We start from the raw sequence: 12,854 nt of genomic DNA, 5'->3' as shown, positions 1-12,854 counted from the left end.
TTAAGGTAAACCATCCAAGCAGTTTTTATTCATTAATATTCATAAATACACACAGCAGCTTCATTAGAGATTTTTCTTTTTTTTTTCCTCTTCAGTTTGAATGTGGAGTATTAGGAGAGCCTTTTGCATGTCAAGGTACAGGACACAGAGCCCTTGGCTCTGCACTGCAACCTACATTTACCTGCTAGAAGTAAAAATTAGTTAAGTGGAAATGATTATCATATATATCTTTTCTCTCTTTCTTTTGAATGTACACAATGTAACAAGAGTGACAGACCTGAAATTACAATCACCAAAACAAACCCAAGATAGTTGTTGTCCACTTTCATTGGCAAATACAGCACAGAGGACATTGTCTGCAAAGTGGGATGTCATCAAAGAGGAGGAGGAGGAGGCTCATTTCCTTTATTACTCTCTTTTAAATTTAGGTTTTCTAAAGCAACATCTAGAGGCATAATATCTACACAGCCCATAGCACCAAAATCTGCAATCTCCCCCCGCTCATCCTCATCTGAGGAGGAACTTTCTTCCTGCATCAAGGTGGACAATAGAAGCTCCTGAACAAACAGGCTGCAGTCTGCCCGTTCGCTCTCCATTGACTGACGCTCTGCTTCTGACATCTTCGGATCATTCAACCTGGGCAGCAGCAAGGGAAGAGAAGACAGAGAGTTGCTGAAAGTCCCTTTCACTGGTGACACTAGGGACAGGCTGAGATGTGCTCAGAAACTGCTCCTTCAGGACAGTCCTACCTGCCCATCAACACGTCCAGCACTTCAGTACAACAGGCATGCCTTCAAGAACCCACCCCTTCTCTGCTGCTGTGACAGCATTCGCAGGGGAGCCCAAAGTTAGAGGAACATCAAAAACTGTTTGTGAGGTTTCCTGCTATTTAAGGAGTCTTTTAGGGAGGGCTGGTGCCATTTCCTGGACATGCAATTATATGCCTCCACATCAACTTATAAGTTCACAGTGGCTACAAAACACATCACTGCACTGTGTAAAGCCTACTGTGCATGGATTACTGAACGTAATCTGACTTCTCCTAAGGTACATGGCATGCCCTGATGAAGGCAAGGAAACTGCTCACTCCAGCTCTGAAAGTCACAATCTGTGACATTTGCAGATGCTTTAATTAAGGTTCTCAAGTGAACTTCTGATTCAAAGATGTCACATGGCATTATTGTGAACTTACATAAAAATCCACTTGATTCAAATTCAGGCACAGGAGCTGTTAAAATTACCACACTCTTCCACAATCCCAGACAAACAGAAGTATGCTTGCAGAGGAGATGTGGAAAATATTTTTATTTCAGGTCAGTGGTCAGTGCTCTAGAAGAACTGGGATGACACAGGAAGTGAATCCTCTTTTAAATAATCCTGGGGTCTAAGTATAATTTCTAAACTACGTAAATATTCTGTTAATTAATGCCATCCTAGGCATGTGCCTGACTCCAAACATATAAGCTTCATCAAGCTCTGTATCTCTACTAGTAGTAAGGTAAACAGAAATTATAAGAGGTAAATACAAGTAAATACACAGAACGAATTACCTTGTCAGAAGGAACTGGGAATTCTGGATAGTCTGCTGACTGTTTTCTGTGTTAGATGTGTTGGTTGTTGTTGTAGATTGTGTCATAGTGGTGTTGACATTGATCGTGTTGGTGCGTCTGGTTGCATTGCGTGCAGTCTCCAGTTGCTGTCTCGCTGCCTGTGCATGTTGTCGTTCCAACTGCAGTTGCATCTGCAGCTGCTGTAACTGAGAAGCAGAAGGGCCGGAGGAGTTGAGCTGTCCTCCTGCAGAACGCCTCACACCTGATAGCTGGGATAAAAGCTCTGCCAAAGAAGAGAAAGCTTCCATGACTTAAGATCTTAAATGAGCATTACACAGCAGAATAAATACACCCCGAATTCCAGTGCATAAATTCCATTCTTCTCAACTAACATCAAAACCCAACAACGCTCAGAGAAGACTGTGAAGATTAATGCCCATAAAAGATTAAAAGTAATTTATGCAGATGTAGTCCAAATGACAAGACGAGGTTTACAGTCTTGACAACAACAGGTAGAGCCTGGCAAAAGACAGCTCTCTGCAGCCACCCTCTGAGACTTTAAGCCAAAATAGCCAGTGACTAAGAAACTTTTTTATTTTGGCTTTGAATGGTGACTTTTTTTTTTCCTTTTAATAAGTGTTCCCTCAAAACACAAGCTTCATCTTCCCAATTATCTCAGAGGGAAGCTGTGCTGCAGCAAATTCAATGAAGGAAATTTAGTTAAGAAAATATATTCAATCACTGCTTGACAGCAAAAGCATTCTGTATGAATTCTTATTTCTGGCAGAAGTATGTAGAAGGCCTAGCAATTAAAAACTCTCTCTGTTATTAAGTTTTCCAATTCAGAAGGATGGAATGCTCCTTGCAAATTTTATCCACCAAGTTTTTTTTTAAATAAATATTAGCAGCCAGTTACTGCACAGTTACTGCACAAAGCTAAGGTACACTGTAGCAGGATCTCTTCTATGCCCTGTGCAGAAGGTACTTCTGATCTCAGATACCTGCTGCAGTTGATGCAATGGTAGAGGAAGCATGGGACAATCCTGCTCCTGTCCCTCTGCTCTACGTTACAAACTTACTATATAGGTCGTGACAATTTTTCTTCCATTGCATTAACAAAATGTAATCATACTAAAACAAGCTGGTTTTTAAGGAACAAAGCAAAATACAAACTAGAGAGGTGGAGTAATTTTCAACAACACTGATAGCAGCACCAAAATAAAGTAAATTTTTATTACTAGAGAATGCCACAGGGAGGAAAAAAATGTTTAAGACAAGTAACTGATGCTATAAATTTAAATAGAAAAATCACTGTGGTCTTCCCTATTTATTACTCCAGTAAAAAGGCAGACATGTTAAAACTCACAGGCAAGATTAAGATGTATTTATTCTCACTGTAATCTAAAGCTTGGAAAATAGGGAAGCAGTATTTTGGAAAGAGGTGTGAACTCAAAACAGTCCAGGAACAAGATGGACACACAGCTCAGTGTGCTCTGAATGCAGAAACACGTCTTCCACCAAAAAAGAATAGATGCAGAAGAATGACATTTTATCCTACATTTAATGCTGCTAAGTGGGAAGGTCCAGCAAGGCTGAAAACAAACTTCAGCAGTCACCTCAAATTTTAAATGAACTGAAGCGGCTGACCTGGGGAAAGAAAGAGAATGTCTTACACTGGAAGCTTCAAGAACATCCTCCCTCTTTGAAAAAACTCACCTGTGACCTCACTTAACTTATTTTTTTCTCTTGATGGGCTACTTCTTCACAGCTAATTTAATGAGTTACATCAGGGCACACCAGGCCAGCAGAGAACCAGAGCCAGCAGAAGGCAGGCAGAGGGCACCATGATTAAGGGAGGCAGTGGATCCACAGCTCCCCTTCCAGAGGAAATGCCTCATTAAGCCAGGTGGCTGGCTACCTCCCCCTGAAGAAGTAACAGCCTAATAGTAGCAAGCTCCAGTTTGAGCACTGTGTCTGAAGGTGGATTTGGGGCAGACATTCTGAGGTTTCCCTGACGTGTTGGTATGGTCAAAGACCATGGCATTAAAATGTTTACATTTCCCCATAGATAAAACTGTATTTGTTTTCAGAATTGTCTTCACTGTTTTTTCTTCATTGTAAAAAAAAAAATTATTTTCACATCAGAGGTAAAAATAGAAGAAACAAGTTATTTCTGGGAATCCTAAAGACACGGCCTAATTATTTTCTGATGCTGACAGTGAGAACACTCTTTCCCTCTTCACCCGCTCTGTGGGATGCTGTGCCTGTATGTGCAGCTTCACAGCAACACAGAGCAGGGCAACTACTGCCACCTTGCATTCTCCTTCCCCTGCAGAAGGAGGACAGTGGAGTAAAACTTGTGGTTACAGCTCTTACCAGCTATAGGATCCATGGCTTCTCTATTGCTTGGAGAATACGAACTCTGAGAAGACGAAAGCCCACCAGGGGAACTGGTAGTAAAGTGCATGTTTGATCTACGAGCACGGGGGCCTCCCAAACCCCGGCCTGGGTGGAACATCCTACGTACATGCCGAACGCCACTGGATTCATCGTGGACAAGAAGTTAAGAAAACAGAACTGATTGGCATTGAGTGTTAACCACTAAAGGACATTTGATGGCTCAAATACTCAGGTATGGTGTTCTTGATTCATAAAGTAATGATTCAACTTCAGAAGCAAAGCTAGGGTACACTGTAGCTCTGCTACGGGTCAGACTTACTGATCTGGTAATTTTGTTTTAATCAAACTTTTCTATGAAAACCCACATAAATCCATGTTCAGCCAAGCTTACTGCTGAGATAGGGACTTCATTTTACCCTTCCCAATTCTTACATTAAGTATCAAAACCAATAAAAACATTTACTACAACTCCTATCAGAATAATTACCCAATTCCTTTTGACTTCTGTACTTGATGCATTTATCCAAGAAATTTCAGTCTTTAGGAAACTGTAGGTTTCTGGAGTATTCAGCACATTCATCACTTCCCTTTGTTTCACCTTTCTTCTTACAGCCGAAGAAATATCACTAATTCCAGTATCATAATGATGCTTTTCATTTTGTCTTTTTCCCCCACTTCCCCCAATCACATGCTTGCATTTTCTGTCACTTTTTAAATAGGTTCTCGTATAAATTTTTAAGTAATTTACAAACTTAAATAAAGGTTATTTTTGTCATAAATTTGTTAACATTCATCCTCCAAGACAGTCCAGATAAGTCTTCTTCCTAAAAATCATTAGTATTACTCACTGGTGTAAAATGAAATAGCATAGACTTTAATATTTTATTTTAGTGTTATTATAATTTAGCTTACATCTCCATCTCCTATGTTTTTTATCACAGTATGGTTACCAGGTTACCACTCATATGGTATCAATTTCTGTGTAAGGGTAGCATCCAATGTATTTTTCATAAATCACAGTTATGGAGCAGAACCTCATCATATCATGGGAGGTCATGAAAGGAATGACTTGACTTCCCATGGCAAGAGAGAGCTTCTGGCCATTACAAGAAGACTTTACAGAATGTTTCCTTCTTTCAAAACTGTTAGTTATGCTACAGTGTAAAACTTAACATCTAGGGTGTAAAAGAAAAACCTCCCCAGCACAGAAGACACTTTGCTAGGTACAGAGCATCTTGCACCTCTGAGTGTGCCAATTTTGGGTGCTGCTGGAGTTGCTAAATTGGATGGACTAAAGACCCCATGTAGTTTTGCAAGCTTTTCATAACTAAACATGTTAAAACAGGACAGTATCTGGGGATTTTTCAAGCAGACACTGGACTCTGGGGTAACTTTCCCAACCACAGCTTTTAAAGTGTTTTGAGATGTCGTTCTTCAAATAACAGCTAAACATGCACTTGAGTCTTACCAGCTATGCTAGAGTAAGAAAATACTTTGCAAACATTATCTTGTGACAAAACATTTAAACTGAATAGTCATGTGAGAACTATTTGTATGATTAATGCTGAAAAGATGTATTTAATGAATTTTCAGGTATTTTCCTGCTAAAGAAAGAAACTGAGTTTTAAAGAGTTGCCTACAGACTGTAGGAATAAATGACACACCTTGCAATAGCTGCACAAGGTTTGTAGTAAAAAACACATGCAGTGTTTTGGGACAATTTCAGGGAAAAAGAACAAAAACCAAAATTAACCAAACATGTCTAATTAATAGCTGGTGGATAAGGCCACCTCTCAGGACTGTAGTAAATCCAACAGTAAAGTCTTACCTCAAATTGCAAAATAAATTTTTACTCTAGAAGGAGCCTTCTCTATCCCCTTTTTGTACATGAAGGCAGCTACAGAGCACAAAGAATTGTTCTGTACAGCTTCAACTTCATATTCAGCAACATATTGGTGTATCAGAGAGTCATGGTTCTTATTTCCTACACTTGCAGAACCTGAGTGAAAAAGGGCATCTTCTCTTCCTTATTTCCTGCCTTAGATCTCCCTGCTGCTGGATATGATGTAGAGTCCAATGTCAAATAGTCACTTCAAGATACTTCTTAGCACGTTTTGGAAATTTGACAACACTGGATGCCATCACAATAGAGTACAAGCAGGAAATTCTACAGGTACAATTTTTAATCATGGGCAATGTATTCCCAAAACAGATCCATTTTGGGATGACTGATACTGAAAACCTGACTCTGTATTTGAAAAAAGATTGTCTTTTCTGGCTCAAAAATTCCCTAAGTAAAAGTCATCTGGCGGCATTTTTGGTACTAGGGGGGAGAAAATGCAGCAATAGCCTGAATTCTAATTAAGTATCTTGTACATTTCAGTAGGAAATTAATTTCATTCTGTAGCTAGGAAAATTTAAACTTCCTGCCTTACAGTTAAGACAGTGTTGGAAGCCCACAGTTAGAACTCTGGCACACTGCTATGTAGTTATGTAATTCTTGTTAGAAAAAGCCTAATTAGGCAGGTGCTATGAAAACCTCATAGTTGGTACAATGAGCAGAATTCAAAATGACACAAACTACATCAGTCATCAAGCAACATTCCAAGGCTGTCCAAAGTCCAGGAAAGATCCAGTGGTCTGGAAAATATTCTCCCCTCATCAATCTTATCCTACCTCCTCTGGAAAGGGAGGATGGCATGTCTCCTGGCTACTAAAGACCACAGGGATGCCTGGGATCAAGCTCCCACAGCCAGAGCCACCGTGTTCAGCACCCTGCTCTCCGCAGTGCTGAGAGCTCTATTCCTCTCCCTCAGAAAGGCAAGTACAGGTAACTGCTTTCATCTGACTTTGTACCCACTTTTGTAGCACTTTTTCATCATTCACCTTTCACAGAGCCAATCTACACCCAAACTCCTTGATACTGATCCAATTATTGCACAGTAACTAACCTGCACATTTAGTCTGTCCTGACCTTAAACCATGCTAACAAATATACTAACAAACGCAATCAAATACAATCATAACTGAAGTGGAGCCATCACCTCAAATGCTGTTGTCCTTCTATTACTGTAATTAACTCTGTTTGATAGGGCTTGGATTTTTTTCCCCCAACTGCCTGAGCTTACATTATTCTTTGTTCCTTTTTAAAAATCTCGAACAAAAAAGCCACTATCAAATTTATAATGCAGTCTTTTTTTCTGTTTGTTTAAATGAGACACAAATGAATAGTTCAGAGATTACTTACTGTAGGGATGCTACATAGCTTGCATGTCATTAAATAAAAGCCCAAACCAAAAGATATTTTATCAGTTAATCTGAGGGAGTAAAAAAATTTAAAAGGAGACAAATATTCCTATAACACTGATGAAAGAATCCCAACAGTTACAGCTCTTCAGCCATCAAGCACAGATAAATGTCCGTAACTGGCTGCTAAGGTAACTGAAGGACAACATCCTATTTCCCAGAAAATCTGAAGGTTTTCTGAGTTGTATTACAAAATGTCAGTAGCACTACAAAACTAAATTATTAAAACATTGTGTTGAAAGTAGTTAAACAACTTTACAATCTTTTGCTACAAGCAGCTGCGCTAGAATTATCTTTATGTCCTAAATATATACAGCACTGAATCTTGATATGTAAAACAGCACCAAGAGTAATCATGAGGTAGGATGAAACACAGTGCAAGTAGAAAAAACCTCTGTATGTCAAAATCCTTTATATGTTTGTGCTATTAGAGTAAAAACACAAGTATACCTACAAGTCTGTGCACAGTCTGTCTTTTTTAAACTAGGAGAGAAATCTTTTTATTTTTGATATACATGTCTTTAGCAACCTAAGTTCCAGGAAATCCAGAATACGACCCTTTGACTATAAAAATCAAACCAAGTCACTGTGACTATGAGGTGAAACAGTCTAGCCTCTTTGCCTCAAATTGGAAAGGATATTAAATCTCTAGGAGCTCTGTGTTCCAGTGTAAGATGAGCTGCAAAGTCATCTGTTACGTGATTCGGATCCCCTCCAGGCAATGCTGCACATATTGGACAAATCTGAAATGACAAAGCAAGGAAAAAACCCAACTTTATGAATATTACAAGAAGCAGAATTTTTATCAAGTCAATCATTAGACATTGCCTCTTAGGCTTTAAAATAACATTTTGGTATTCATAAACACCTGGATATCAACGTATTCAATAAACTCAGAAAAATTACAGAAGTGTAGACATTAATTTAGTAATCTTTCACTTTATGAATTTCAGAATATTACGAATTTCAGAAAACCAGAGCTAGGATTCTCAAAATCAATTTGCAATGTCTTGAAAGTTAGTATTTTTGCATGCCAATTCTGCCACAGACAGTAGAGTTGAATCACACAGGAATGCTATTTGCTCGCTTGACACTCATCCCAGCAGAGGAATCAGAATGAAACTGCCCTTATTTCCTAAGTATCAAGCTGAGACCATCCCACTCAGGCAGTGTAGGTTTGGCAAAGAAGGGCTGGTCTCCATACTTCTCTCCACAACAGTATTTTCTGAGCAGGTACTGAGATTTCTCTTTGGTTTTGGGGTTTTTTTTTCCCCCACTTAAGAGCTTTTGGTTGGCAGGTTTTGTTTGTTTTGTTTTTTGAACTGAAATACAGTTAAATAAGCAGGCAAACATCACCACTACTATTGCCATAATTATGACTTGTTCTTTCAATGACTCCACAAACAGCATCATCTTCCATTTTTCTTTCATTTTTCATGTGTATACTTAAGCTGTTGAGTGTAGGTCTCAAAAGACCATGAGCATTAAGAACACCTGCATAAAAGAGCACACATCTATTGTACTCTCATGGAGGTGAGAACAAGGTCTTGAAATAAATTTACTATAAAATCTCAGCTTTCAATAGGAACTGCTGCATCTAATTCCACTTCCATTTTAGTGGCCAGTTCTGAAAAGAAAACCAGACATTTTAAAAGCTTTTTGCTACAACTCCTCCCCTTTTATTTTCAATGTTCAGCATTTCTCTCCACAGAATTTTCACCACTACAGATGCCAAGCAAGTGCACTACAGGGCATATCTTATCATAGCATAATATGATAAATACTCAGCTATGCCAACATATCAAAGCTACCATGTAGAAATGGATGTGTATTGGACAGATAGTTGTGAATTCCCTAAACTTCATTACAGCTGCTTAATCTTCTCATATCAAAAGAATGCAAGACCTTCAAAGGAATCTTCTTTTATTTAAGCTACTCTGAGGAAGCAGAAACCCAACACAAGAAGAACAACCCACTCCAGAAAGCAGAAAATCACCAGAAATTTCTTTGTTAACATGACAAAGATTTGTAAATATACTCAGACCTCAGAAAAACATCAGTTAAGAAACAGTTATAATGAATATTGAGTAAGAAGGAATCAAAGAATCCCAATCCTAATTCTAAATATCAACTAAACTTTCAAGAACTCCTGACTAGGGAGAGTTACTTAAATACTGTTATGCACAAACAACAATTTAGTTAAGCATAAGCTCTGACAGAGCCACAACAAAGACTGCTAGATCACTGATTAAGCGTGACACAGCTAAAAGTCACTGTTAATTATAACATGCATGAACGAATGGTGCAGACGAAAGGCAAATGTTGTCAGAATTTTCTCTTGAACTTATGAGCATTTGTATTAAGAAATCATCATGCAACCCTGAATGATGACTCTAAAGGCCTAAGTCAATCCCCTTAACAGAACAGTGCCAGTTTCCAGAACTGTCCTTGTATTAGCACTACTTCCCCATTTACATACAAAGTAACCACTTTAGGTGACAACAGTTCTGTAACTTCAACAGGAATCACTGGGATCTTAGAGGATGAACAGGGACATTGAGACTGACTCAGATTGTCCATTTCATTACTGCAAGAAAAAGCTCTCTCCAGTTTAACCACTGAAGTATCAACAACAGAGTGCTTACAATTCATCTACAAGGAGCCTAGTAATGCCTTCCCGATGGTGAGAAAGCTGCTGCAGTGCAAAGTAATAGCAGAAAATTAGCATCTCTGTTATGAAAGAAGACTGAAGAGATGGCATTTTATGAAGTCTACTAAATCTGTTTTTATTTACAATGCTAGCAGACTTCTAGTTGAGCACTGCATTTCATCTTGACCAGTCCAACTAACCTGAAACTTCTAACACCAACAAAAACAATCATCATACTGATTTCCAGATTCCTCTGCCTTATAACTCTAAACCATTGTCTCTAGACATTATATGGGTGAAGAAATACTGGTTCTATAGAAGAGAAGAAGGCTGGCTCTTTGAACAGGGAAGACAGAGCTGCACCCCAGCTGCTGTCTCACTTTGTCCTTTAAGTGAGAGAGCAGCTGGGGTACATTAAAAGCACTGTCTAGATGGAAGATGACCTGATGGAGATCTTATGTGCTGGAATTAAGAAGAGAACATGCAAAGGGGATGTTATAGGGCATGTCTACTATAGGCCACCATGAGGAACAAACAGATCAGGCCCTCTAGAGACACAGAGCAGCTGCCTCACACTTGCAGGACCTGATCCTTGTGGAGGTCTTCAACCACTCCAGTAGCTGTTGGAAGGACATCACAGCACGACTGCAATCCAAGAAGCTCCTGGAGTGCTTTTAAGGTAACTCCCTCCTCCAAGTGACAAAGGAGCACACAAGGAAAGGTGCTATACGGGACTTCGTAATTACCAACAAGAGGGGCTCAGTTGGGATGTGAGGGTCAAAGAAAGCCTTGGCTGCACTAACCTTAACATGGTGCAGTTTGAGATCCTTAGGGCAGGGAGAAGATCAAAAACAAGCTCGTGACCCTGGGCCTCAGCAAAGCAAACTCTGGCCTCTTAAAATATCTGCTCGGAGGAGTCCCATGGTGTATGAACCAGGAGAGTAAATGAGCCTAAGAAAGCCTGTTAATATTGAAAGATCATTCCCTCCCAAACTCAAGAGCTCTCCATCCCACTGAAGATGAAGTTAGGCAAAAATGCCAGGAAGCCTACGTGGATGATCAAGATACTCCTAGACAAATTCAAACACAAAAAGAAAGCATACAGAAGTCACCCTCCTAGGGTAAGCCACAGCACAGCCTACCATTAAGCATTATCTGAGCATCACAGGGCAATGTAAGCAAAGCTAAAGCCCAAATGGAACTGAATCAGGCAAGTAACATCCAAGATAACAAGAAGATCTTCTAGAAGTGCTTAGGAAATAAAAAGATAACTAGGGAAAATGTGGGCCCATTGCTCAAAAGACATGAGGCCTAGTTACACAGGACACAGAAGAGGTTGAAGTACTGAGTAACTCCTTTGCTATGGTCTTTACTGGCAAGACTGGTCTTTAGCAACTCCAGGCCCCAGAGAGCAGGGGTAAAGTCTGAAGTACTGAAGACATTCCCCTACTGGAAGAGGATTACTCTGCAGAATACTTATGTGAACTGGAATACTTAAACCCACAGGCTGTGATGGCTCTGATGCATCAAGAGGTTTTGATCAAGCTGGCAGATGCCACTGTGAGCCTCTTAGTCTCTGAACTATCACGGTGACTGGGTGAGGTGCCTGAGGACTGGAGCAAAGCAAATTTCACTCCTATCTTAAAGACAGGCAAGTAAGAGGAGGACCTAGGGAACTATAAGCTGGTCAGCTTGCTCTGATCCCTGGGAAAGTGAGGAAACTATTGTTAACTATTTTTAGGCACTATTAAAGACAAGAAAATCATCAACAGCAGTCAGCACTGGCTTCACAAAAGGGAAAACACGGTTCTCCAACTTGACAAACTTCAGTACTGAAGTGTCTGGCCTGGTGGATGACTGAAGCGTAGGGGAAATCGCCTACCTGGACTTCAAGTAAGACCACTGACACTGCCTCTCACAGGATGCTCAAAGATAAGTTGCTGATGCTCAGGCTGGATAAACAGAGAGTGTGGTGGAGTGAAAACTGTCTCAGTGAATAGGCTCAGAGGATGGTGATCAGTGGGAATTCTGGTGATTACACAACACTAGGAGAAGTGGCTGATTCGCTAGGGAGCTGTGCTGCCATACACAGTGACCTTAAAAAAATGGGACAAGAACCTCATAAAGAGGAAGTACAATGTCTTGCACCTGGGAAGGAACAGCCCCAGGAATCAGCACACACTGGAGACCAGTCATACAGAACAGCTTTGCAGCAAAGGACCTGGGGTTCTGGTGGACCATGGGCCAGCAGTGTGCTCTTGTGGCTAAAAAAGGCAGTGGTGTTCTGGGCTACACTGAACAGAGAGCTGCCAGCAGGTCAAGGATTGTGATCCTTTGCCTTAACCCAGCACCAGTGCCCAGTTTTCAGCTCCACACATGCACACACAGAAAAAATCTCAGTAAATGGTTACAAAGAGGAAGGGAGAAAGGCTGAGAAAGATGAACTGTTCAGCCTGGAGAAGGGTAGGGTAATGGGGGACAGATCTTAGGAATATCCATGAATACCTGAAGGGAACCTGAAAGGATGATGGAGCCATGCAATGGAAGGATGAGAGACAGTGGGCATAAATTCAAATGCAGGAGCTTCCTCATAAACATCAGGAACCACTGAAACATTTTTCACTGTGAGGATCACCAATCACAAGTTACCCACAGATTTAACTGTGGAGTCACTATTAAAGAACTGGTCCTGTGTGGACATGGTCCTGAGCAACCAGCTGTACCACAGTCCTGCTCAAGATGACCTCCAGAGGTCCCTTTCAACCTCATTCAGACTGCAATTCCTGTCTGCAGATACCTACCATTGTGGTACTTGTCGATGCCTACATCTGAGAAAAATCAGCAGAAAAGTAAACTTATCTGCATCGTTCTGAACATAAAAATGGCAAAATTTACCAGATGAAAAAAATATTTTGCTTATTCTTTGAAAAACTTTTGGGGGCAAAAAG

The 12,854-nt window shown here is 40.2% G+C and overlaps 1 protein-coding gene across 1 annotated transcript in view; it reads right to left on the bottom strand.

Moving 5' to 3' along the window:
- KCMF1 (potassium channel modulatory factor 1) overlaps positions 1-12,854 on the bottom strand; it is a 46,630-nt gene continuing 33,776 nt past the window's right edge. Inside the window, exons 4-7 of the mRNA XM_036402585.1 lie at positions 7,898-7,999; positions 3,927-4,101; positions 1,551-1,833; positions 1-636 (exon numbers count right to left, since the gene is read on the bottom strand). Of these exons, the coding sequence (XP_036258478.1) occupies positions 375-636; positions 1,551-1,833; positions 3,927-4,101; positions 7,898-7,999 (822 nt within the window). The 3' untranslated portion in view covers positions 1-374. The remainder of the gene's footprint in view (positions 637-1,550; positions 1,834-3,926; positions 4,102-7,897; positions 8,000-12,854) is intronic.

The sequence above is a fragment of the Molothrus ater genome, chromosome Z, assembly GCF_012460135.2.
Source record: "Molothrus ater isolate BHLD 08-10-18 breed brown headed cowbird chromosome Z, BPBGC_Mater_1.1, whole genome shotgun sequence".
Classification (NCBI taxonomy): Eukaryota; Metazoa; Chordata; class Aves; order Passeriformes; family Icteridae; genus Molothrus; species Molothrus ater.
This window is presented reverse-complemented; position numbering and strand designations above follow the sequence as displayed.